Source organism: Sturnus vulgaris, chromosome 2, assembly GCF_052056855.1.
Source record: "Sturnus vulgaris isolate bStuVul1 chromosome 2, bStuVul1.hap1, whole genome shotgun sequence".
In the NCBI taxonomy this organism is placed as follows: Eukaryota; Metazoa; Chordata; class Aves; order Passeriformes; family Sturnidae; genus Sturnus; species Sturnus vulgaris.
The window spans coordinates 40961035-40987119 of NC_142244.1; the positions used below are offsets into that span (position 1 = coordinate 40961035).

Below are 26085 nucleotides of genomic sequence, written 5' to 3' on the forward strand. Positions count from 1 at the left end.
GCTATGCTGAATTCTTGCCAAAGAGGGAATTTAATTACTGACAACAGACCTGCAAATTAATAGTGGTCACTCAGGACATGACTACAGTTACAGGGGAAGGTTCCTCTTGGATATTCTTATTAGCAAGGAAAGAACCAGCAGTTCATAACCTGAACCTTGTACTTTCATTCTTTTGTGTAGCAGAGGCTTAATATACTCACCAGTCAATCCCTTGTGGCATTTTGGTGGCATTCACATGTATCCTAGAAAACTAAGGTTTTCATGGCCTCATAATATATGCAATACTGTACATATCTGTTTTTCTCTGAAAAGTGTTTACATTTAAGCATCAAGCAAGTAAATAGTTTTTTTGATGTACTCCAAACACACTATCATGTTCTGGTTCCCCTTTAGCACTAGGTGTTTTCCACTGGTCACTGGGGTGCAATCCTTATTTTTGCAACCCAGTCAGAATTCTGAGATATCTCATTGTTAGTGACATTCCCAGGGTCACTTTGAGTATACAGCATTGTTTCCATTATTTTCAGTAATAGAAGTGTGATCTTTCCAGCAATGTCTGCAAAAGACATCGTTTATCAAAGAATTATAGAAATATCTAGACTGAAAGAGACCTTTGGAGCTCATCTGGAGCCACACATAGCCTTGTCAAATGAGTTTTGAATTTTTCCAGTGAGAGATGTCCCTAGATCTCTCTCAGAACACATCCTAATGCCACACACTCATGCTGAGGGTTTTTAACTTATACTGGTTCACTTTCCCATGTTGTAACCTTCGCAACATTGCCTCCTCTCCTTTCACTGCACATGTCCAAGGAAATGATGGTTTCATCTTCTACACATTTCTCATTATGAAAGTGAACAACTGCAACTAAATCAGCCTTCAGCTTCCTTTGCTCCAAACTAAACATAATCAGCTCTCATCAGTCAAGCACATCTTCATGCTAGTGGTCCTTCACTGTATTCTCTCCAGTTTGTTGATCTCTGTTGTGCACCAGAGACCCCTAAACTGGACAGTGTAGTCCAGGTTCAACTGTCTTCTTCCCTAACATAAACGTGAAACCTCAGAAGTTTAGTGCAGGGAATCACAACTTGTTTTGGTATCACATTTTTAGAGTGCTGAACACCATGAGGCTCTGCACCTGTGTGGATTTTGTCTAATGAAGTAAAAAGGTTCAAGATAAAAGGGTTATGGCTTCCAGCCTATAAATGTTTAACATCATGTATGAAAGGTATAGGGACAGGTGCTTTCAGGACTAGAGTCAAGCAAAACAGGAGTGAAACTGCTAGAAAAAGTTCTGATAAAAGAAGAAAATAGAAAGTCATTAGGATATTCAAATTGTGGAGATTTGTAAAACATGAAAGCCATGTCAACATGCTGACACCTGCCAAGAGCACAGAAGTCATAAGCTAAAAACTGTAAAAATAATAAAGATGTCTTTTCTGTAGGCAGAAGACAGCTGGTAGTGACCCTGGCCTCCTGCTGAACACTGGGCTCACTGCTGTGAGCACATTTACCAGCTACTGACAGATTCTTGTGCCAGTCACAAGAAACCCAATGTTCCATCCACAGGCACAGGGGGACCAGGCAAGTGATCCAGGCTGCAGCTGAGCCCTGCAGCCAAACTGGAAAATTCAGAAATAAAGCAGAGCATCTTATTGTCTCAATCTGGGAACGTGTCCTAAGCCACAAACACAATGAGCAAGAGACAATATACCCAAACATACCTGGTAAAAGTTCTTACCCAGTTATTTCCCCATGGTAGCCACCATGAAGTAAATTAACTTGACTCTGGCCAAAACCATCACAGTCACACAAAAATAAAGTTCTAAAACATGCTTCTGTGCTATTATAATTTTATTTTCTTTTAAGTAATATGGTTCAACATTTCTTAACCTTAAAATCCACCTTTTTTTTTCTCTCCATAATAGAAGTAACACACTATTAAAAAAACTACAACAGTTGACAATAATACAATATAAAACTCTCTGATTATGACTGAAAGAACACACTTCGGAAAGGTTCATTTTCTTCTACATCATGAGATGAAAAATAATTGTCATCACTCCCCTGCAAGCCATCCACTGTGATTTCTATTTCATAAAGATGCAATTATTGTGAAATGTAAAATCCCCTCTAAAAGATGCTTTAACTCACTGAAGGGACATTAAAATTTATCAGCCTCACATCACAGAGGTCTTGATGATTTTTCTGCCTTTTGGTTTCAGTTAATATGGCCTCAATGACCTCAACTTTCATTTAAATGTCAGATTAAGATTAGATTTCCAGACTGGCTAAATTCTGACAACCCACTTTGTTGTGAAACTAGACTGCAAGTCTGATAGGACCAAAACTAATATCTTATCTTTCCAAGTACTCTGGGAAATAGATAGCTTTGTCTGGAGAGACAAATGGAATAGGGACAACAATGGAAACATATTTAGGACAGGAATCCTAGATGACAGTTGTTCAGTTCAGAAAAGAGAGAAGCTGCAGAGAGCAGCTTCTTTGACAAGAGTATTTCTTCTGTGTTAGAGATAAAACACATTAATCTGACTCACTTTATACTCAGTATGCTTTTATCAGTTTGCAAATCTTCACACGTGCTGGTTTTGTCTGGGACAGAGTTAATTTTCTTCACAGTAATTTGTATGGGGCTGTGTTTTGGACATGTGCTGGAAACAGTATTGATAAACCAGGAATGTTTTAGTTACTGCTGAGCAGAGCTCAAAGGCCTTTTCTGCTTCTCCCCCCACTCCACCAGAGAGGTGGCTGGGGGTGCACAAGGAGTCAGGAGGGCACACAGCTGGGACGGCTGACTCCAGCTGATCCAATGGATATTCCATACCATAAGGTGTCATGGTCACAGGTAAAGCTGAGGAGAGAATAAGGATGGGAGGACATTTGGAATGATGGTGTTTGGCTTTCCAGGTCACCAATATGTGTGATGGAGCCCTGCTGTCCTGGAGATGGCTGAACACCTGCCTGCCCATGGGAAACAGTGAATGATTTCATTTCTTTCAACTTTGCTTGTGTGCACAGCCTTTGCTTTACCTATTAAACTGTCTTCATCTCAACCCATGGATTTTCTAGCTTTTACTTTTCGAATTCTCTTCCCCACACCATCATGGCAGGGGACTGAGAGAAAGGCTGTGTGGAGCTCAGTTACCAGCTGGGGTTAAACCACGACAAAAGGTTAATCAAGCTACTGCCAGGAAAATCTCCCAACAGACATTGCACAAAACAATACAGAGGATGTCATGCTATAATGATGACATTTAAAAGGGAATAAAAACTTAAAATGAAAATAAGATCTGAAATATTGCCTTTGTAACAAAGGATAGCTTAGCTGCTTGGCCACCACATGAGAAGTCCTGGCAGGCAGACCTGATGATGTAAGTGCCTTTCTTATCATACCTGCTAACTCAATTTCCTTAGCCCATTCTAAAATTCAGCTCTTTGTTTCTAGTCTAGGTTTCAGATGCTACTAGTCAGCAGCATGAACTGTCTGACCAACCCTCATATAAAAAAATCACAGGGGAAATTTCCCAAACATAGAGTTTTAAAAATAATGAGATTCAGAATATTGCAGTTGTAAGCCCTTTTTGTTTCTGCTAGGAGCCTTCTGTCTTTCAGCTTTCAGGATTTACGCAATTTCGCTTATGAGATTATAAAAACAAAATAATAATTCCACTAGCTGTCAAGTATCACATGAAGAAAAAAGAGTAAGACAATACAATGATTTCCATGGACCTTAAAAGTATTCTGTGTAACAGATTATTAAGGAATATCTATGCTTCACCTGCCAAAACGCAGGGTCTTTGGATCTGATTCAACTCCAAGAGCTGGCAGACTAGAAGTCTGCCACCAGAAATTATAGTCAGCATCATCCTCTTTTTCTGAGGGCAAGCAGCCTAGATTGTTCAAAACAAAAATGTCATTTCATGTAGTTTTCTCTTGTCACACTTGACTGTATCCATACGTGAAGTTACCACCTTGCACATGATCTGTCTTCAAAGCAAACAATAAAATTGTGCCTTCTCTCCTCGGTACAGCTGAGATGCTCAAATAACCTTGCATCTCAACCCCAAATACTGCCATCAGTGTTACTCACAAACAGCAGAAGTCAAACTGTCCAAAACTGCTGGATTCCAACTCTGTCTTCATTACAGGCTGATCTCTACTTTTTGTATTCAGTGCCAATGCAAATATTTGTTACAGGATTTTCCCTCGCTTACTGCAAGACCATGCTGATTATGCTCACTTCCTGCCTAGGGGCTTCTCAGCTGTGAGTCACAGCCCACTGCACAACAATCACCTCTGTGACCAGACATTGCTAAGGAAAACAGCCTGGATTTTCCACTCTCTATCTCATTACTTAAAGGGCGAAAGTGAAGGAGCATCCAGTACCATCAGAATTCAGGACTGATCAGAGCTGCCAACTGGATAATATGTCAGTAAGGGCTCCACAGGAGCCATAGGAGTTCCTATTACAAAATGTCACACCAACAGCTTCAGCAGGAGCATTGATCAAGACACTAAAGTGAGCAGAGCTTAGTGTACAGAAGCAATTGTTCTTAATGGAAAACTCCTTCCAGTAAAAACACCTGCACAAACAGATCTTATCAAGCACTGACTTGTTACCAAAATTAAAGGACCATGGTCATCCAACCCCATAAATAATCTAAAATACAGTCTCATGCAAGCATGCCCTCCTCTGCACCCCATCATACCATGCTCTCTTTCTTCCCCTTAACGGATATACACATTTAATTTACACATTTAATTACACATCAAATTTTAGCAACAGCTTCACCTTAAATTTCGGCATCAATTTCCCGTACCTTACACCATTTGGAGCTGATGGAACTGTACATTCACTTTGAGGTGTAACTCCTTGGACTGCAAGGCTCTAGAGAAGTGACCACTGGTCATCTTGAGTCGATTTTATGTGTTCCAGTTAATCCTAGCAACAGAACAATAATGGTTATCTCCAATTTGCCTTCTACATGCTATTTCCTCATTTCTTCCTCTCAAAACCAAAATGAAGGCATAGGGAGAATGCTGGAAAAGAGACTTGCCCTGCCATCTGGGCTATGAGTATTTTTGGCTGCCATTTGTTTATGTGAGTCTTGAAGCTTGTCCTTGTTTTACTGCATTGAAGCAGAGCTGGAGTACACCAGCGCTCGTTGTTGTTCTTGTGCTAAAACTCTTCTCCAGATTTCAATTCCCCTTTAGCATTCTTACTTGGAACCTAGCTCTGATTTAATGCTTTTTTTCTTTTTAGTGAGTCTCAGACAATTAATTCTTTACAACTCACAGACATCCAACCTTAACACTGCCAAGATGGTCTTGTGTCATGTAGTTAACTTTGCCTACAGATTGTTAAATGCTCCCCCATGAGTCAATTCAATTTAACATCACCCACAGTAATGGTTCACAGGAATATGGATGAGATGCTTTCTCAATGCTGGACCTCAACAGGATGGAGAAATGAGCTGACAGGAACTTCCCGAACTTTAACAAGGAGAAGTGCAAAGTCCTGCACCTGGAGAGGAACATGAAAACGGAGCCAGGCTCTTTTCAGTGCCAGATCCAGAGGTAATGGGAACAAACTGAAATGCAGAAGGCTCCCTTTAAACATCAGGAAACACTTTCTTCTTGTGAGCACTGGCACAGATTGGCTGGGGAGATTGTGGATTCTCCATCTTTGGAGGTACTAAAAAATGTCTAAACATGGTCTGGGATAATTGGTTCTGGGTGGTCAGCCAGAGCAGGGAGTTGAACCAGGTACCCTCCAGAGGTCCCTTCCAACCTAAACCATTCTGTGTTTCTGTCTAAAAGCAGTAATATTTCCCTCATAGAATCTTTCAACCAGCCTAAGAAACAGCATCAAAGTCAGGTTATCTTGTCACATTATTGGAAACTGTAGGAGGAAGAATGGGATCAATAATTGGTTCATATTTTAGTGATTGGAAGTGAGTACCACGTGCAGTTGGAGTGAGGAGAAACAGGATTGCCAGGTTTTATTGCTACTTCCCATGTTGCTTTTATGGATAGAATAGCTTAATCCCTCTGTGTTTTACTTAATCCACATGAATAATGAGTACACATTTTACTCCCTTACATAATTACCACTGGATAAAGTATGTCATTTAATGACCTTAACATGTTTTGAGATCATTATGTGAAAGACACCACATACAGTGGTAATATCAGTTATTGGAACGAGTATACTAGAAAGGCTTATGTCCTAACCCAGGAATGCATCCTAAACCATGAAAATGGGGTGGGCAAGGAATTTGAATATACCCACACCAAAATTAAGGCATGGACGAGGTTGAATGTTGGTAACCAAAATGATAACTCACTTTTTTTATCACCACGGCAGAGAGTAAGAAGGAAAGATAGAAAAGTAAGAAAAAGCAAAGAAGTGGAGAAAGCAAGAAGGGATCCCACAGCCCCTTATTGCACCAGGTCCTCACCTGCACATTGTATGGATGGCGCCAGGGCTCTGGCAGTTCGTGCCGCCGGCAGCTCAGGTGTGAGAAGCTGACATCTGCTCCTTTTGTTTTCTAGTGTTTGCTCCAACAAACCCAAGCAGTGGTGAAACGGGTTGTTTTACAGCAGTTCCACAATTAGAGACCAAATTAACATGTGGCTTAACATGTGGAATTGCTGTACATAAATATTACTATTTAAATATAGGCTGTAGAAATACGTGTGCTGCATATATGAATATTAACGCAGGGCCTATTCGAACAAGGAACAGGCAGACTCCAAACCTCAAAATAAGAATCTGAGTCAAAGCATAATTGCATGTAAGCTCAAAACTCTGTCATTACTGTTAGTTGTCTTCATTAAAGCAGCCTTTGTCTTCATTAAAGAAGCTTTTTTCTTCACTAAAGCAGCCTTCCTCCTGAAGTCACTTTAAGCCATGTATCTTTCTTTCTCTGACCAGAAATCAGCAGTACTTCAAAATAAGTATTTGGGTATTAAATCATTACATCTCTTTTGTTGTTTGAATCATAATGTTTAGACAGCAAGGCAGTTAAGTTTAAAATCATTCAGCCAAGGACAAATTCCAGCTGTGGAAGTGGAAGATAACTGGTCATGTTTGAAGAGAATGGCAGCACTAGAGCAACAGGTCTCCTCTGTCTGATGGCTTGAAGAGAACCAGGCACTTTGGTTATGGGGGGGAGAGGGAGCATTTGCCACAAAAAGGGCAAACCCAAGAACCAGCATGGAGGTAAAGAGACCAGAGGAGGAAGTGCCTGGAAGGGGAGTTTTGGAGCTCTGTTTGAAATCCTGCAGCTAAAACTTTTAGAAATGCTCTATCATAAAGTCAATTTCAATCAGAGCTTTAAATTGTTGACATTGTATACTAAATTGCTATCAGTGTAATCTTGACTTTTTGATATTTCCTTCTGTAAGAATTTGGTTGTTGTTCTTTATCATTAGGAGAAACATTAGGAGTTTGATGAGATTTGGAACACTAAGCCCCAAAGTATGTCGTATGCAGCTAGGTGTACTTCAGAGTGGAGTTATTTTCAAACGGACTGTAGAAATGGGAGATATGCAGGCTTGGAAGATAATTTTGGTATCTTAAACTGCTTCTCTCTTTCAGAATAACTTCCTAATATTGCTCTTCGATTAAGATTTTGGCATTGCAGTTTTGAAAAAACCAAAAGATAATAACTGAGTTTTTGACACCCTGTCACAACCCTTCACACATTTATACCTAACCTAAGGGTTGTGACTGGAATAGCAAATCCAAAAATGTTCCATTTTCTTAACTCTTGGCAAAACTATTTGCTACAGGACAGGAAATGGAGAGTGATCAAGTGGCTCCACACACAGAGAAGGCATCAGTTAGACAGCAACTGAACCATAATGAATCTCTTCTGGAGTCTCTTGGCAATGCTCTTACCAAAACATTACACAGCAGTTACGACAGCAATGCTTTTATCTATTCCCCCTATGAACTAAAAGGAGGACACCCTGCAGTCAAATGAGCATGCAGAGGAGAGAAGTAAGGTTAGCATTTAAAGCTGAGGTGAACACTTCAAAATTTCTGATTATTTGACCTCATAATGTTTTTACACAGTTTCTGTAATAACAGTCCCCAAGAGCAGCTATGACACGTGCCAATCTGGAACTACAGAAAAATAATTAAATAGAAGGCTTTCAGTCTAAGTAGTCTACATACAGATAGTTGCAGTGTTATTAAACACTACAAATTTTTTCAAAGTCCATGTGTAGGAGTTTACTGACTAGGCACAAATGTACTTTCTTTCACTTTCATCTCATTCTTTTACAAAGCACTGAATATTTAAGTACTTTTAGTTAGTTATTTTTTTCTTGAAGCTGAGATGAAAGCTTGATTCAAGCTGCAACAATTCCAACCCGTTATAAGAAATTTTCTAAGGCATCTAAGATCTGTTAGGCATGAAGTAAGCCAATCCCTCCAAGAGGTTTTTTTAGTGCTCTCCTATTCCAGCATTGCTTTTTCAATTTATGATATTCCTGGCTCTTGAGCATTTATGCCAACTCCCCCTTTTGAGAAGGAGAGAGGTTTTCTCTCTCTACTTCCATATATTACTTTCCATTGATGCCTGACACTGAATTGATTCTAAACAAAGTCTGATAATGATTGCGAAAATTATAATACAGATTAAGGCCTCAAGTAGTGTAGCCAACTCTCCAGTGACTAATTCCTAATTTCCTGCAGAATTTTGTTTAGCTGATTAGTCTTTGCAGCCTATTTTAATTCCTTGGGGAATTGTCTGGCTCACTGACTCAGTGATAGGTATACAGGTGGTGATACTACTCAAATTGCACATTTTGCCAAGCCTTTGAACTAAATCTAGTATAAAGTTCCCAGTTTCTCCAGAGGAAGCTACATCTCTTTGAGCTACTATTCTACAAAGTATAGAAATATGGTCTTCATTAAACTTTTCATTTCAGACCAACACTACCATACACTCTATAACCATAAAAAAATTCCCTTGATCCCAAGTACAATTTATTAAATGTTTTTTTCAATCTTATCTTTAAAGGATTTGCTGTCTGCTGAACAGTCCAGTGAAGTGTTTCCTGGTTTGGGGCTGGCTTTTTGTCCAGGTGTAGTGAATCCAGGAGTCTCAGCCAACAGTTTTCACAGCCATGAGAACCTGGAATGATCCTTTCTACTTTTCCTTAAGTTCATCATTCCACATGTGGACATATACCTAATCCCTGGGTTGATGAGGATGTATCTGAATGTCCAAGGTTGCTGAGGATGCTAAACAACAAACCTATGCAAAACTGAGAGTTCTTTTCCCAAAGACAAGACATACTCTTTTAAATTACTATTTCCTAACACATGGCTTTCTCCTGAGATAGTTAGTTTGATACAGCCTGCCTTAAATAATTTCATAAGGACTTAATCTTTCTTTAGATCTAGGCTGTGTTTTAATTCTTAATAAGGCTAAAGACAAAGCCTGAGGCCATCTTAGTGAAGTTTCTTGACAAATCTTATTTGCCATTTCAAGTTTTGGTTCATCCTTCCTACTTTTCCACTGGACTGAGGTCTCTAAGGAGTGTGGAGATACCATGTGACTCCCAAGCACTTTGCATAAACTTTGAATTGTTTCAGCCACAGAATGAAATTCTGTCTGAAGACAGGCCCAGTGGTAGCCCAAATCTAGATATAATTTCCTTTAACAAAACTTCTGTTACTTCTTGAGTTTTGTTGGTGTGACAGACAAAGGCTTCTAGCCACCCAGAAAACCTGTCTACCAAGAAAAATCAATAACCATCTTCCCAGGGTAGTTCTAAAAATATGTCTTGGTTTAAGACAGTTTAAAGAGATGTTTAAAGAGACAGTTTAAAGATGCTCTAAAATGAGTTACCCTCCTTAGTTCCATCCAGTCCCTTTCCACCAATAAGGAACAAATACAAGTAGATATAAGTGAATAGATAACAATTTATTGAAAGCGAAACAGCAACAGGCAAAAAATAACAGTAAGTAATCACTAGATAGTGGTCACTAGATACAAAATTGCTAAATTTCACAAATCTATGGGAACAGACACCCAAAATGGTGGAAACACTTGCAGGGTGACTCAGCCTCAGGGATTGGCTCACTTTGCAAACTTCACTCCAAAACAGTTGTTGATAGTGTGGAAAAACATGGTGCCAAAGACCGGCGCCCCGGGAGGAGTCCTGCAAAAGTTAATTTTACTTGAATAAAGGGAGAGTTTAGCGGACCACAACCCTGTGGGGTCTCTCAAGTTTTTGGAGGATCCAGCCTTCTTTGATCCTAAACTCCCAACTGCATGTTGCCCTCTTTCCCACACTGACTGAGGTACTGGAAATGGACAAACTTCCCGAACCACCACGTCTTCCTTCCAACATGTACCCCCAAACCCTTTCTTCTAGAATATGATTGGGTCTTTCAGGTTATCTATTTATATGGTTTGATCTCTCCAAGACTCTCTCTAGGAAAACCTGAAAATTTTAAAAATTTCCCACATGAATATGGAACTAGGCTCTGTGGGTCATGAACAGGGAAAGCTCTGAGTAGCTTACTGGGGTAAGAGACTTGCTGGATTGTCTCAAGGAGTTCAATAGTCTTGGCTTGTTGCTGGATTGTGGCTTCCAGCCTTGCCATCTGAATTTGGAGCCTGAAAAAGAAGTACAGGTCTTATCACAGAAGTTCACAGGACAACAATCCCCAAAGGAAGAGCATGAAAGAATATCATCTAAAACAAAAGCATATTTGAAAATCCTGCATTAGTATCTTACTGGGATGCAAGATGATAGTCCTGTTGTGTTCACAGAATCACACAAAGTGAAGCCTTGCTCCACTGTCTTACCGTTGAATGTGTTCTTGCAGCTGAGGGATAGCAGCAGCTGAAGAATCAGAAGAATCAACCAGGCGGCCTTGCATGTTCCTCAAAAGTGTTATTATCTTCTTCTCCTTTAGGGCATTCTTCCCTGACTCAGCATAGTAATCATTCTTGTGAAAAGGTTCTTTCAGGTCCTTGAGCTGTCAAACCACAAGAATAATCCCTAGTAGAAAGCTTTTATATATTAAAAAAAAGTAGAGTGCTTTGACTCTGATGTTAACTTTCAAAACCTGTGTTACTTCATCTCTCCTACACTGATTTCCTTGGCCAATGGCTAAGGAAATAGTGTTTCATAAACACAGCAAAGTCAGTGCAAATGGGACAACAAAAGTGATGAAATTACATCATTAGATCAGTCTACATGTTGAGGGAGAGGCTGGCCAGCAGGTTGAGGGAGGTGATTATCCCTTTCTACTCTACTCTTGTGAGACCCCACCTAAAGTACTGTGTCACCCTCTGACACCTCCAGCACAAAGCAGACATGGACCTGATGAAAAGAGGCCAGAGGAGGGCCACAAAGACACTGACAGAGCTGGAACACCTCTCCCATGGAAAAAGAATGAGGGCCTTGGGATTTTTCAGTTTGGGGAAAAGCAGGCTCTGGGCAAATCTTATTGCAGCCTTTTAACCCTTTTAACATAGAAAGAAGGAGAGCTATTTTTACCGAGGATCGTAGTTACAGGTCAAGGGGCAATGGTTTAAAATGCAAAGACGGTAAATTTAGATTAGATATAAGGAGGAAAATTGTCCAAGTATTGTGATGGAACACCGGACCAGGTTGTCCAGAGGAGTTGTCCTCATCCCTGGACATGTTCAAAATGAAGCTTAATGGGACTTCAAGCAGCCTCTTTTTGCAGCCCTTCTGCTTCAAATACATATGAAATTAGGTCCAAAATACAGGTCCAGATTAATTACCTCCTCTGAGCAGTATTTCAAAATGAACTCAGTAGCAAGAACACATGTACACTGATAGGTTCTATTTAGGGATATTTGCATCTGTCTCTAAGAGTCACCTGTTTGTCCTGCTCAAAATCTGTTTGAGTTGAAGAATCAACCTTTAGCTGAAGATCTTCTCCCCGTAATGTAGGAAGCTAAGTAAGCAAGAAAAAAGAGAAATGAGAGTTGGGAAACGAATCCTCAGCAGGACTGCAGCATCACGTTGCGTTCAAGCAGAGAGCATGAAGAAACGTGACTTCTGCCAAGGGTAGTGTAAGAGCTCAGGAAGAGAGCTAAGTACCTTTTTCTCAGGAGAGGAGATAAAATGTTCCTCCTGCTCTGCTCTTGCAGCTGATAATAGAGATAAGAAATAAGAGTGTTGCTGTTGTGAGTGCTTCTTTCCCTTTGCTTTCCCAAAATTGAGTCACTCCAGAGAGGCCTACAAAGGTAACCATGCAGTTCCTCTGAAGTTACCTTTGATGTGCTCCACTGCAGCAGAGCTCACACCCACTCTGTTTTGGTCTGCAGCAGGAAGTTGTACATCAGCCAACACTTTCTCTTCACCTTCAGAATCAGTCTGCAGAATTTAAAAATGTGAGAACTGGCACAGTCCTTCATATGCTTCCATACCCCCTTCCACCCTCAAAGCTTCTGCTTCAGCCAAGAGGCCTAACAAGAGAGGGATCAGGTGGTGGAAAGAACAAAAAGGGCAAACACAATCAGCACGTTTGGCATCTCTCTTGAGGAGATCTTTCAAAACATGACAGTCCACCTGCCCAAGCTTGAGAGAACCTAGGCAGAAGAAATTGTGGGTCATCCACAACCATTTGACATTGACTGGATCCACAGAAGAGATCTGTGAGGTGGAAAAAGCAATTCTCACTATGCCAGCCTTCTAGGACTTTAGAGGACTGAAACCAGGAGAAGTTTTACTTCTTTGCCCTAGAAATCTCACATGGACATCACCTGTAAGGAGGTCCAGGACATTAGCAGGACCTCACTTTGTCCCAGTCCCAACTGAACAGCTCATCTGAAGAAGCAGCATGTCAAGGTGCAAGTTATGAACATGCGGTAGAAGCAGCAGCAAAGGAAAATGAAGCAGATGAGTCAGAGGGATCTCCACTGCCTGCCTCAGAGAAGGTACCTCAGAATCCCAGGGAAAATCGTTGTCTTCGTGTTCTGCCTCTCCCGCTGCTGGCTGCAAGACTCCATTGTCCTTTATCGCTTCTCTACATGCTCGTTTCAAGACCCCTAAGATAAGCGCATAATAACTATGAGTATTTATTTTACTATGCTTTTCTGCATCTGATTCACTCCAGAGAGGCTTACAAAGGTAACCATATAGTCCTTCTGAAATTACCTTTGCTGTGCTCCTCTGTAGCAGACTGCACTCCCACTCCTTTGTGGTCGGCAGCAGGACACTGCTCGCCAGCAAGCGGTTCTTCTACAATATCAGAAAAAGTCTGCAAAATTTAAAAGACACATGTGAGAACTGGCACAGATAGATTCAGCACCCTAAATCCACGCTCAAAGCGTCTGCTTCGGCCAACACGCCTAAGGAGAGGGGAAAGATAATTTGAAAAGAGCAAAAAGGGCAAACAAAGCCAGTGCCTTCATCATTGTTGTTCAGCAGCATTTTTAAAACAAGACAAAGTCCACCTCCACAAGCCTGAGAGAACCTAGGCAGAAGGAATGAATCACTAAATTGGGGGTCATATACAACCATTTGACATGGACGATTCACAAAAGAGTTTTGAGAGGAGGAAAAAAAGCAATTATCACAATGCCAGCCTTCTAGGACTTCGGGGGACTGTAACCAGAAGGAAGAGTTACTTCTTTTCCTAGAAATCCAGCTTGGGGATAAGCCACAAGGAGGCCCCAGACATTAGCTGGATCTCACTTTCTCCCAATCCTCACTGAATAGATTATCTGAAGTACAAGCATGTCAAGGTCCAAGTAAGGAGAGTGTGACAGAAGCAGCATCAAAATAGAACGAGTTCAGAAGTAGGTGAGCTAGAAGGACCCCACTGCCTCCCTCACAGAAGGTACCTCAGAATCCCAAGGGGAATCGTCATCTTCCTTTTCGGCTTCTACCGATGCTGCTGGCAAGACACCTAAGAAATACAAGAAGCATGTTATTTCTGTGAGTTTATTTCACTCTGCTGTTCTCCACCTGCTTCACTCCAGACAGAGTTACCTTACAAAGGTAACCATGTAAGTTCCTCTGAAATTACCTTTGACACATTCCACTGCAGCAGAGCGCGCATCCAACCTGTTGCTGTTTGCAGTGGGAAGGTGGACAGCAGCTGACACTTTCCCTTCACCTTCAGAATCAGTCTGTGCAGTTTAAAAAACATATATGAGAAATGGCACAGTCTGCTTCTCCACCCACTTCCACACTCAAAGGCTGTGCTTCAACCAAAAGGCTTAACAAGAAAGATCAGGTGGTGAAAAGAACAAAAAGGCAAACACAGCAAGCACATTCAGCATCTCTGATGATCAGGGTTTTCAAAATGGGACGAAGTATACCTGCCCATGCCACAGAGAATGTAGGCAAAATAAATAAATCTGTAGAGTGTAGGTCATATGGGAACCCAGTTGACATTAACTGCGTGTACAGAAGAGAGATGTTTGATGGAAAAATGAATCCTCACAATGCCAGCCTTGCACAGTTTTCACTGGACTGTAACACAGAACTTTACTACATTATCCTTACTACAAATCTAACTTGGACATCAGCTGCAAGGAGGCCCCAGACATTAGCTGGATCTCACTTTCTCCCAATCCTCACTGAACAGATTATCTGAAGTACAAGCATGTCAAGGTCCAAGTAAGGAGAGTGTGGCAGAAGCAGCATCAAAATAGAACGAGTTCAGAAGTAGGTGAGCTAGAAGGACCCCACTGCCTCCCTCACAGAAGGTACCTCAGAATCCCAAGGGGAATCGTCATCTTCCTTTTCTGCTTTTACTGATGCTGCTGGCAAGACACCTAAGAAATACAAGAAGCATGTTATTTCTGTGAGTTTATTTCACTCTGCTGTTCTCCACCTGCTTCACTCCAGACAGAGTTACCTTACAAAGGTAACCATTTAAGTTCCTCTGAAGTTACCTTTGCCACATTCCACTGCAGCAGAGCGCGCATCCAACCTGTTGCTGTTTGCAGTGGGAAGCCACGCACTGCTCCACAATTTCCCTCGGCCTTTAGGATCAGTCTGTGTAATTTAAAAGATACTCACATGAGAACTGCCACGGGCTGCTTCCACACCCGCTTCCCTCCCTGCTTGAAACTTCTGCCAACAGGCCTATGGAGTAGGATCAGGGGACAAAAGAACAAAAGGAGCCAACACAGCCAGCATGTTTGGTGTCCTGTTGAGCAGGGTTTTCACAATATGATCAAGGACACCTCCCTGAGCTAGAGAGAACCTAGGCAGAAGAAATTATTATCTAAAGTGTAGCTCATATGGGAACTGTTTGACATTGGCCACACCTAGAGAAGTGAGAGAAACCAATCTGATTTTCATTAATGTCTGAGCATATGTTATACATGAGGTGAAAACCAACGTCAGGGGTTCTACACCTGCTGAGAGCCCTGTGCCTGCTGAGCCTTCACGTGGCAGCCGATTGGGGAGAGAAAACTTCCATGCGTGGGCTGCCCCGATGGAGCAGCCCTGAGAACCCGCAGTGTGCCCGTGGCCACGGCAGCCTGCATGCCAGTGCAAGGGACACAGCACACAGCCGGCTGTGGTTTGAGAATCCCGCCTGGCTGCCACAGGACCCACGCAGACTCATGGCAGCTTGTGGCACGCACACTCCTCCATCTGCCAGCTGATGCTGACAGCTTGCCCAGGGTGCAGGGCAATGAGCTGTCCCTGCCCTCTGTTTCTCTCTCCATCTCTCTTTCCCCTTCTTTGCTCTCTTTTCTATCCCACTTCGGTTGGAGTGCTTATCCTTCTTTATCCATAAGCAGTTCTCAGATAAAATATTGCTCCGCTTGTGTATTATTTTCATCTGAGAAATCTATCAAAAACAATCCTCCCCAGCTCCCCTTTTACAGCAGGACGGGACAAGGAATAATCTGAGTGATGGAAAAACAGCAATCCTCACAATGCCAGCCTTCCACTTGTTTCAGAGTTCTACTGCTCTGGGCTATTCTAGAAATCAGCTAGGAGGTCAGCCACAAGGAGGCTCAGCACATCAGCTGAGGCCTCACGTTGGCTAAGTCCGAACTGAACAGATTACTTGAAGCAGTGGCTGGTTAAGGTCCAGGTTACAAGTGTGTGGCAGAGGCAGCAGCCAAGGCAAATGAGCCCAGAAGCCAGTGAGTTAGTGGGAACTCACTGTCTCCCTCACAAAAGGTACCTCAGATTCCAAGGGAGAATCAGTGTCTTCCTCTTCTGCTGCTCCCGCTGCTGGTTGCAAGACCCCTAAGTAAACAAAAAGCTCGTCATAGATCTGAGTGCTTGTTTCACTCACCCTTCCCAAATCTTTTTCACTCCAGAGAAACTTAACAAACGTAATCATTTAGTGTCTCTGAAATTACCTTTTCCACGCTCCTCAGCAGCAGAGCGCATGCCCACTCTGCTGCATTTTCCAGCAGGACGCTGCACGGGGCTAATCATTTGGTCTAGAAGATCACTGATATCCTGTGTAATTTAAAACACACATGTAAGAACTGGCACAGGCTCCTTGTGTACACACTTCCTTACTCCAAGATTTTGCTACAGCCAACAGGCCTGTGATAGGTTGACTTAGGAAGAAAAAACTCCAAGAGAGATTTTCTCTAAGAGAATTTACTCTATGGGGGTTGGGATACCTGCAACAGCCAATTAGAGAAAGTTAGTTCGCTCCGTGAACACACATTTTGAAGGAGGTAATCCTGAACTGAGCCTCTGTCTTTCCGGCGGCTGAGCAGGTAACACCAACCCGAGCTTCCCCCACCCCCATGCCAGGGGGGAGGCTCGGGAGGCCGCTTGGGCTCCGTTTGCCAACGAGGGCGACCCGATGGCCGGGGGGAGCAAAAGTTGTACAATAAGACCTTCACAGCTTCCTCCTCCACGGGCCTGCGGCTCTGGCATGGGGGGGAGGCCGACTCCTACTGCTGCCAGCCGGGCCGGGCCTGCCCGGGTGGCCATGAGCAGTGTGGGGCTGCAGCCCAGCCCCAGAAAGGCTGATTGACACCTCAGCTACACCCCCAGCACGGCCTGAGCCTGGCCTAACTCTTGTAGTTGTGTTAAACTTTAACTCTTTAGTGTTTAGATAAGATTTGCAAAGCCTCCAGCCTTTCCTTTGAATATGAAAATAAAAAAAAAGATTTCTGAAGACAGTGACGTAAGAGCTAAGGTTTTAAGATGGAAGGAGAATGAGAAGATGCTGAAATGGCTGAAAATATTTTTGTAAAATTGTAGGGATGAACTGCTGTACTGAATATTCCTATAAACCATGGAAAGAAACATGGGGGGATGGAAATGTTCCATTTAATAGATGATTTGACTAAAAAGCACCTGTGTTGAGAATTTCTGCCCTGAGAAAAGAAGGAGATTTCAGTTTTCTGAAGATGAAGCCTGAGCAGAGAGAAAGGAGACAGAGAGAATCTTTGCTGTCGAACATTTCATTCTTAAAAGTAATACTCCATGAGACAGACATGGCCCATATCTACAACTCTGGGATGGCTGTAGAGTTGGGAGGAGTGTCACAGTTGCAGGTTCCCCAGGCAGATGCAAATTGTGAAAGATACAACCACAAGAGAACTGTCATTATTCTTCTTGTGGGAAAAATCCCTACAACTTCAACAAGAAGAGGCTTCTCTCTCCAGAAGTAAACTGAGAAAGACTAAATTTGAGGACTGACCGAAGTATTTGTTGTATGTTTGTTTTGTTGTTATGAAGATTGGGAAAGGGAGAGAAGGAGTGATCTGAAAAATCTTATTCTGAATTTTTTTTTTCTTTTCTTTTTGTTTGTGTAGTTAATAAATTTTCTTTTATACTCGCTCAGGTTTTAGGCCTGCCTTGCTCTTTTGCACCTGGTTTCTGTCTAAGAACAGGAAAAATAAGTTTATTTAAATTGGCAACCCAAAACGAAAACATTAATTTGGTGCGTTAGATGGGAAAGTCAAAATTAAACCAAGACAAGGTCTAACAAGAGAGGGATCAAGTAATGGAAAGAACAAAAAAGGCAAACACAGCCACTGCATTTGGCATCTCTCTTGAGCTGATTTTTCAAAACATGCTAACGTCCACCTGCACAAGCTTGAGAGAACCTAGGCAGAAGGAATGAATCACTAAATTGGGGGTCATATACAACCATTTGACATGGACGATTCACAAAAGAGTTTTGAGAGGAGGAAAAAAAGCAATTATCACAGTGCCAGCCTTCTAGGACTTCGGGGGACTGTAACCCAAAGGAAGAGTTACTTCTTTGTCCTAGAAATCCAGCTTGAGGATAAGCCACAAGGAGGCCCCAGACATTAGCTGGATCTCACTTTCTCCCAATCCTCACTGAACAGATTATCTGAAGTACAAGCATGTCAAGGCCCAAGTAAGGAGGGTGTGGCAGAAGCAGCATCAAAATAGAACGAGTTCAGAAGTAGGTGAGCTGGAAGGACCCCACTGCCTCCCTCACAGAAGGTACCTCAGAATCCCAAGGGGAATCGTCATCTTCCTTTTCGGCTTCTACCGATGCTGCTGGCAAGACACCTAAGAAATACAAGAAGCATGTTATTACTGCGAGTGTTTATTTCACTCTGCTGTTCTCCACCTGCTTCACTCCAGACAGAGTTACCTTACAAAGGTAACCATGTAAGTTCCTCTGAAATTACCTTTGACACATTCCACTGCAGCAGAGCGCGCATCCAACCTGTTGCTGTTTGCAGCGGGAAGGTGGACAGCAGCTGACACTTTCCCTTCACCTTCAGAATCAGTCTGTGCAGTTTAAAAAACATATATGAGAAATGGCACAGTCTGCTTCTCCACCCACTTCCACACTCAAAGGCTGTGCTTCAACCAAAAGGCTTAACAAGAAAGATCAGGTGGTGAAAAGAACAAAAAGGGCAAACACAGCAAGCACATTCAGCATCTCTGATGAGCAGGGTTTTCAAAATGGGACGAAGTATACCTGCCCATGCCACAGAGAATGTAGGCAAAATAAATAAATCTGTAGAGTGTAGGTCATATGGGAACCCAGTTGACATTAACTGCGTGTACAGAAGAGAGATGTTTGATGGAAAAATGAATCCTCACAATGCCAGCCTTGCACAGTTTTCACTGGACTGTAACACAGAACTTTACTACATTATCCTTACTACAAATCTAACTTGGACATCAGCTGCAAGGAGGCCCCAGACATTAGCTGGATCTCACTTTCTCCCAATCCTCACTGAACAGATTATCTGAAGTACAAGCATGTCAAGGCCCAAGTAAGGAGAGTGTGGCAGAAGCAGCATCAAAATAGAACGAGTTCAGAAGTAGGTGAGCTGGAAGGACCCCACTGCCTCCCTCACAGAAGGTACCTCAGAATCCCAAGGGGAATCGTCATCTTCCTTTTCTGCTTCTACTGATGCTGCTGGCAAGACACCTAAGAAATACAAGAAGCATGTTATTTCTGTGAGTTTATTTCACTCTGCTGTTCTCCACCTGCTTCACTCCAGACAGAGTTACCTTACAAAGGTAACCATGTAAGTTCCTCTGAAGTTACCTTTGCCATATTCCACTGCAGCAGAGCGCGCATCCAGCCTGTTGCTGTTTGCAGCAGGAAACAACGCACTGGTCCACATTTTCCCTCGGCCTTTAGGATCAGTCTGTGTAATTTAAAAGATACTCACATGAGAACTGCCACGGGCTGCTTCCACACCCGCTTCCCTCCCTGCTTGAAACTTCTGCCAACAGGTCAATGGAGTAGGATCAGGGGACAAAAGAACAAAAGGAGCCAACACAGCCAGCATGTTTGGTGTCCTGTTGAGCAGGGTTTTCACAATATGATCAAGGACACCTCCCTGAGCTAGAGAGAACCTAGGCAGAAGAAATTACTATCTAAAGTGTAGCTCATATGGGAACTGTTTGACATTGGCCACACCTAGAGAAGTGAGAGAAACCAATCTGATTTTCATTAATGTCTGAGCATATGTTATACATGAGGTGAAAACCAACGTCAGGGGTTCTACACCTGCTGAGAGCCCTGTGCCTGCTGAGCCTTCACGTGTCAGCCGACTGGGGAGAGAAAACTTCCATGCGTGGGCTGCCCCGATGGAGCAGCCCTGAGAACCTGCAGTGTGCCCGTGGCCACGGCAGCCTGCATGCCAGTGCAAGGGACACAGCACACAGCCGGCTGTGGTTTGAGAATCCCGCCTGGCTGCCACAGGACCCACGCAGACTCATGGCAGCTTGTGGCACGCACACTCCTCCATCTGCCAGCTGATGCTGACAGCCTGCCCAGGGTGCAGGGCAATGAGCTGTCCCTGCCCTCTGTTTCTCTCTCCATCTCTCTTTCCCCTTCTTTGCTCTCTTTTCTATCCCACTTCGGTTGGAGTGCTTATCTTTCTTTATCAATAAGCAGTTCTCAGATAAAATATTGCTCCGCTTGTGTATTATTTTCATCTGAGAAATCTATCAAAAACAATCCTCCCCAGCTCCCCTTTTACAGCAGGACGGGACAAGGAATAATCTGAGTGATGGAAAAACAGCAATCCTCACAATGCCAGCCTTCCACTTGTTTCAGAGTTCTACTGCTCTGGGCTATTCTAGAAATCAGCTAGGAGGTCAGCCACAAGGAGGCTCAGCACATCAGCTGAGGCCTCACGTTGGCACAGTCCGAACTGAACAGATTACTTGAAGCAGTGGCTGGTTAAGGTCCAGGTTACAAGTGTGTGGCAGAGGCAGCAGCCAAGGCAAATGAGCCCAGAAGCCAGTGAGTTAGTGGGAACTCACTGTCTCCCTCACAAAAGGTACCTCAGATTCCAAGGGAGAATCAGTGTCTTCCTCTTCTGCTGCTCCTGCTGCTGGTTGCAAGACCCCTAAGTAAACAAAAAGCTCGTCATAGATCTGAGTGCTTGTTTCACTCACCCTTCCCAAATCTTTTTCACTCCAGAGAAACTTAACAAACGTAATCATTTAGTGTCTCTGAAATTACCTTTTCCACGCTCCTCAGCAGCAGAGCGCATGCCCACTCTGCTGCATTTTCCAGCAGGACGCTGCACGGGGCTAATCATTTGGTCTAGAAGATCACTGATATCCTGTGTAATTTAAAAGACACATGTAAGAACTGGCACAGGCTCCTTGTGTACACACTTCCTTACTCCAAGATTTTGCTACAGCCAACAGGCCTAACAAGAGAAGGATCAAGTAATGGAAGGAATAAAAAAGGCAAACACAGCCACTGCATTTGGCATCTCTCTTGAGCTGATTTTTCAAAACATGATAAAGTCCACCTGCACAAGCTTGAGAGAACCTAGGCAGAAGGAATGAATCACTAAATTGGGGGTCATATACAACCATTTGACATGGACGATTCACAAAAGAGTTTTGAGAGGAGGAAAAAAAGCAATTATCACAGTGCCAGCCTTCTAGGACTTCGGGGGACTGTAACCAGAAGGAAGAGGTACTTCTTTGTCCTAGAAATCCAGCTTGAGGATAAGCCACAAGGAGGCCCCAGACATTAGCTGGATCTCACTTTCTCCCAATCCTCACTGAACAGATTATCTGAAGTACAAGCATGTCAAGGCCCAAGTAAGGAGGGTGTGGCAGAAGCAGCATCAAAATAGAACGAGTTCAGAAGTAGGTGAGCTGGAAGGACCCCACTGCCTCCCTCACAGAAGGTACCTCAGAACCCCAAGAGAAATCATCATCTTCCTCTTCTGCTTCTACTGATGTTGCTGGCAAGACCCCTAAGAAATACAAGAAGCATGTTATTACTGCGAGTGTTTATTTCACTCTGCTGTTCTCCACCTGCTTCACTCCAGACAGAGTTACCTTACAAAGGTAACCATGTAAGTTCCTCTGAAATTACCTTTGCCACATTCCACTGCAGCAGAGCGCGCATCCAGCCTGTTGCTGTTTGCAGCAGGAAACAACGCACTGGTCCACATTTTCCCTCGACCTTTAGGATCAGTCTGTGTAATTTAAAAGATACTCACATGAGAACTGCCACGGGCTGCTTCCACACCCGCTTTCCCTCCCTGCTTGAAACTTCTGCCAACAGGCCCATGGAGTAGGACCCACAGGACCCACGCAGACTTGTGGCAGCTTGTGGCACGCACACTCCTCCATCTGCCAGCTGATGCTGACAGCCTGCCCAGTGTGCAGGGCAATGAGCTGTCCCAGCCTTCTGTTTCTCTCTCCATCTCTCTTTCCCCTTCTTTGCTCTCTTTTCTATCCCACTTCGGTTGGAGCGCTTATCTTTCTTTATCAATAAGCAGTTCTCAGATAAAATATTGCTCCGCTTGTGTATTATTTTCATCTGAGAAATCTATCAAAAACAATCCTCCCCATCTTCAGAGGACTGTAACCAGAAGGAACTGTTACTTCTTTGTCCTAAAAATCCATCTTGGGGATCAGCCACAGGGAGACACAGGACATTAGTTGGACCTCACTTTTTCCCAGTCCTAACTGAAGAACTTGTCTGAAGCAGTGGCATGTCAAGGTCTAAGTTATGATTGTGTGACAGAAGCAGCAAAGGAAAACAAACTCAGATTCGGAAGAACCCATTTTCTCCCTCAGAAAAGGTACCTCAGGATTCCAGATGGGGCATTTGTCTTCCTTTTTCTCCAGTCCTTCTTCTTTGTAGTCTCCAAAGAAAAGATAAGAAGTGTGTCATTTCTGTGAGTGCTTATTTCACTCTGCTGTTCCTCACCTGCTTCACGCCAGGGAGGCTTGCAAAGTTAACAATCTAGTCCCTCTGAAATTACCTCTGTAGGTCTGCACTCTAATAGTGTGCACAGACACTTTATTTTCGTCTGCAGCTGCAACACTGTCTTCCTCTTCTGTGGCTTCTTCTTCTGACTCAGCACCTAAGAAATAAGATAAGAAGCACATTGTTGTGTTAAGTGTTTATTTTCCAGTTCTTTGGCCCATCCCTCCAGACCAGCATCCCATTGATTTATTATCATTCTGTCACAGGCCACAGTGATTTTCCTCATCACCTCTTTGATAGAAAAGTATCTTACATGACTCTGCCAATGCAGATGTTTCCAAGTGAATGACAGGAGTCTCAGAGCAGGAGCTGCCAATTCGTTCACTAGCAATACTAAATATAGAAAGGAAGAAGATGCGTTAGGGAAAATCCCCCCAGACTTCCAAGCATTCTCTGCAGGAAAAGCAAAAGCCATGCATGTTCCATTCTACCCATATTCATAGACAACTGCTAACGGGTCACACACACAGAGAACATACTGCAGTCCTAGAGTAATGGAGACTGAAATCCTCCTTACAGGCATGGTGACAGTGCAGGTGCCTAGTCTTATCTGTGGAGTAACTCACACCTGCTGCAGTCTGGCTACAGTCTCATTTGATAAATCCCCTCTCCATTTCAAGGGCCAATGAATTTAACAAGCCTTCTGGCCGATTGACATCACCAAAGGCTCTACCTCAGCTAGATGTCATGCTAATGGTGCAGCTACACTCCATGTCAACATAGTTTAGCATCTCCTCAGTCCTGGCCCTCACTTTGAAGGGCTTCAGAAATTCCCATGGTTAGCCTGAGGACCTGAGAGTTTAGAGAGCTCCCAAGTGGGTTATCAAGAGGCCAACATTGGGTTAGCTGGGGCTTGGGTTTATTTAATAAGCAGAAAAACAAAAATAAAACCCAATCAAACAAGAAAAGAAATTAAACATGTTCTCCAGGTCAAGGCTGCTGTGTAGAATGGTGCATTAACACAACACTTATACTGTGCCAGAAGCCTGGAGGGAAGGAATGACCACCACTTATTGTAAGAGCAATCTTCAAACATGCTTTATTCCTAAAGGGGTTTTGCACCACAGTTTACACAACCTCCCTTCTCACCTGCTTCCCATCGATACAGGTTGCCAGAAGGGGGAGGGGAAGAAGAAATAAAGTCAAGATCCAGAGGCAAGAGTTCATGGACTATTGTTTATAGCTAGACAAGGTATGCTCATAGAATAATGCAACTCATTCACTCATCCCTTGGCTACCATCACTGTGAAAGAGGGCTTTCTTCCTTAGCCTAGTTAAGCTTGTAGGGGATATCAGTTAGATATCCAAACGTGGTATCTGAAACAAAAGGCAACTAGTTGCTGCCAATGCAGTGGAACTTGGAAGCACACAGGTGAATTCTCAGAGACAACTGGGGGGAAGGGACAAAGTTTTCCTCAAATTCTAAATCTACTCTTGACATGGAAAGAGATACATCAGAAGACATCACTGAGCTCAGTGTCTACAAAGGTCTCAGCACCTCATTTAACCCTCCTGCTGTTACCAAAAAGGTATGTGCATCAGCACAGACATGAGGAGAATGCAGTTGTTCTAACGATGATGTAAAACACTTACATATCATTTTGAGCCATTTTGGCAGAAGTTTGACATGGGTAGAATCCCTTGTTTGACTCAGAAAAAACAGCACCATGTTGAAGAAGAAGTTCTCTTGCTTTCTTATTCCCAGAAACAGTAGCAACTGTAAGAGGGGTCCTAGGGAATCCAAGAGATAAAATTTTAGCTTTCACTAAAATCAGCTTTTGCAAACATTGCCTAGCCAATACTTTAATTCCTCTTTTCTCCTTAAACAATTAATTTCCCCTCTCCTACAGGCAGAGTGAAGGCACAGGCACATGCCTACAGGTGTTGGAGAATTCAGGTTGGTGGGACCTCCGAAGGTCTCCTGGACAACCACCTGCCCAGAGCAGACTCAGGGCCTGTGTGCCTGCATGTGCATGCTCATGTGGGTGTGTGGCACTGCAAATAGTGTTTTCTTGCAGTCCTCAGCTTGGAAATCACCCCCTGAAGAAAGCAAGCAACTGATCCCAGGTCTGCTTTCACAAGTCACACAGGAGATCCTTCTGGGTGACTCCTGGTCCTTTTTCAAAGCTCATTCTTATGCCTCCCATCCACCTCGAACAGTGCTAAGGACTCCCACATGCACTTTTGGCAAACCTTTTACCTAAGAACATTATCCTGGGCATTCACATCAGCTCCTTTTTGAAGAAGGAACTTGACCATTTCGTCACAGTTTTCAGTGATTGCAAGAGTAAGTGGAGTGTATCCCAACTGAAAGGAGAAATCATCTCTTAGAATAACAGAAGTCAAGCAAGTTGACTTGGGAAGAGCAGCTTTACGCAAAATCCAAGCTTACTTTATTCTTAGCATTTATATCTGCACCGTGCTCAAGTAACAGCTCCACTAGAGATTTGCTAGAAACCATGACGGCAAAGTGAAGGGCAGTGTTACCGCTCACACCTCTGTGGTTGGGATCAGCACCACGTTCCAGCAGAATAGCTGCACAGTCCTTGTGCTGGTGCTCTACTGCCTGGAAACAAGACACAAAGGAGGAATAACTTCCAACATCTATGTTTCTCACTGGCAGAACTCCCACACCTTCCCGACACTGGAAAGTGTGAGCGCCATCAAAGATTAGAGAACATATGCTCCTCCTGCATACCTTCATTAGTGGTGATTTATTCATCTTGTCACGAGGGTTTAGCTTGCACTTCTTTTCTACCAGAAATCGAACAACATCTGCATGGCCATTTATGCAAGCAAGATGCAGAGGAGTCCTAGAAATTAAACATATGCAGTTGTCCTGGTTTAAGTCCAGATGGCAATTAAGCACCATGCAGCCACTCGCTCACATCCTCTCCCTCCCCACCTCAGTGGAACAGGGAGGGGAATCAAAATTAAAACTTTAAAAAGCAATTAAACTATAACAGATTGATAAATAGAACAAAATAAATAAAATATTATAATAATAATAGCAAATTTAAAAATCCTAAGAAAAACCTGTGATGTACAATACAGTTGCCCGCAACCCACTGTCTGATGCCAAATCCCATTCCAGAATGTTGACCTGGCTAAGCTCCCTCCAGCTTTTTTGTGTACTTTCTCACTGGCAAAGCATGAGACACTGAAAACGTCCTTGACTGAGGGTAAACACTGCTTAGCAATAGAGACTGTGTAGGTCTACAGAGGGTACAGAATCACTGTGAGTTCCCAAATTCCTCTGCCCTCTCCTCCATCAGTCCTGCACCAATTTTGTCCCAGAGACAAATGGGATGGGACTTCTGACAGCACTGGGAAGGCTGAGCTGGCTTTCTGTGAATCCATGC

The 26085-nt window shown here is 43.2% G+C and overlaps 3 protein-coding genes and 1 long non-coding RNA gene across 4 annotated transcripts in view; all 4 read right to left on the bottom strand.

The window, feature by feature from the left end:
- Positions 1-9946: 9946 nt before the first annotated feature.
- On the bottom strand, positions 9947-15533 carry LOC148224731 (uncharacterized). Its single transcript, XM_088159277.1, has 13 exons — positions 15402-15533; positions 14934-15036; positions 14749-14813; positions 14060-14162; positions 13875-13939; positions 13186-13288; positions 12970-13076; positions 12300-12402; positions 12127-12176; positions 11903-11980; positions 10857-11029; positions 10570-10664; positions 9947-10203 (listed from the first exon to the last, which is right to left on the bottom strand). Exons 1-13 carry the CDS (start codon positions 15531-15533, stop codon positions 10136-10138), a joined length of 1245 nt encoding a protein of 414 aa, XP_088015403.1. The 3' UTR covers positions 9947-10135.
- Positions 15534-16079: 546 nt separating this feature from the next.
- On the bottom strand, positions 16080-19493 carry LOC148224732 (uncharacterized). The gene is made up of 7 exons (XM_088159278.1): positions 19482-19493; positions 19438-19441; positions 19329-19393; positions 18639-18741; positions 18452-18516; positions 16365-16467; positions 16080-16248 (listed from the first exon to the last, which is right to left on the bottom strand). The coding sequence occupies exons 1-7, from the start codon at positions 19491-19493 to the stop codon at positions 16148-16150; spliced, it is 453 nt and encodes a 150-aa protein (XP_088015404.1). The 3' UTR covers positions 16080-16147.
- A 19-nt stretch (positions 19494-19512) lies between these two features.
- LOC148224733 (uncharacterized) lies at positions 19513-21049 on the bottom strand. Its single transcript, XR_015801942.1, has 3 exons — positions 20945-21049; positions 20764-20828; positions 19513-19616 (listed from the first exon to the last, which is right to left on the bottom strand). It is a non-coding gene; the product is annotated as an uncharacterized LOC148224733 (long non-coding RNA).
- A 533-nt stretch (positions 21050-21582) lies between these two features.
- The window catches only part of LOC148224734 (uncharacterized), a 38948-nt gene continuing 34445 nt past the window's right edge, over positions 21583-26085 (bottom strand). The window contains exons 3-11 of the mRNA XM_088159279.1: positions 25422-25536; positions 25116-25289; positions 24924-25030; positions 24317-24454; positions 22977-23056; positions 22719-22820; positions 22540-22598; positions 21821-21923; positions 21583-21698 (exon numbers count right to left, since the gene is read on the bottom strand). Coding sequence (XP_088015405.1) covers positions 21583-21698; positions 21821-21923; positions 22540-22598; positions 22719-22820; positions 22977-23056; positions 24317-24454; positions 24924-25030; positions 25116-25289; positions 25422-25536 — 994 coding nt within the window. The remainder of the gene's footprint in view (positions 21699-21820; positions 21924-22539; positions 22599-22718; positions 22821-22976; positions 23057-24316; positions 24455-24923; positions 25031-25115; positions 25290-25421; positions 25537-26085) is intronic.

Excerpts from the sequence above, each read along its gene's own strand:
- LOC148224732 (XM_088159278.1), bottom strand. Across the intron at positions 16,468-18,451 it reads ATTCCCCTTGGGATTCTGAG|GATATCAGTGATCTTCTAGA; the intron begins GTACCTTCTGTG and ends TAAATTACACAG. Across the intron at positions 16,249-16,364 it reads TGCTGAGGAGCGTGGAAAAG|GGGTCTTGCAACCAGCAGCG; the intron begins GTAATTTCAGAG and ends TTGTTTACTTAG.
- LOC148224731 (XM_088159277.1), bottom strand. The coding sequence starts at position 15,533 with ATGCAGGCTGCCGTGGCCACGGGCACACTGCGGGTTCTCAGGGCTGCT. Across the intron at positions 14,814-14,933 it reads TGCAGTGGAATGTGGCAAAG|GTGTCTTGCCAGCAGCATCA; the intron begins GTAACTTCAGAG and ends TGTATTTCTTAG. Across the intron at positions 10,204-10,569 it reads CCAGCAAGTCTCTTACCCCA|GACTCCTCCCGGGGCGCCGG; the intron begins GTAAGCTACTCA and ends TAACTTTTGCAG.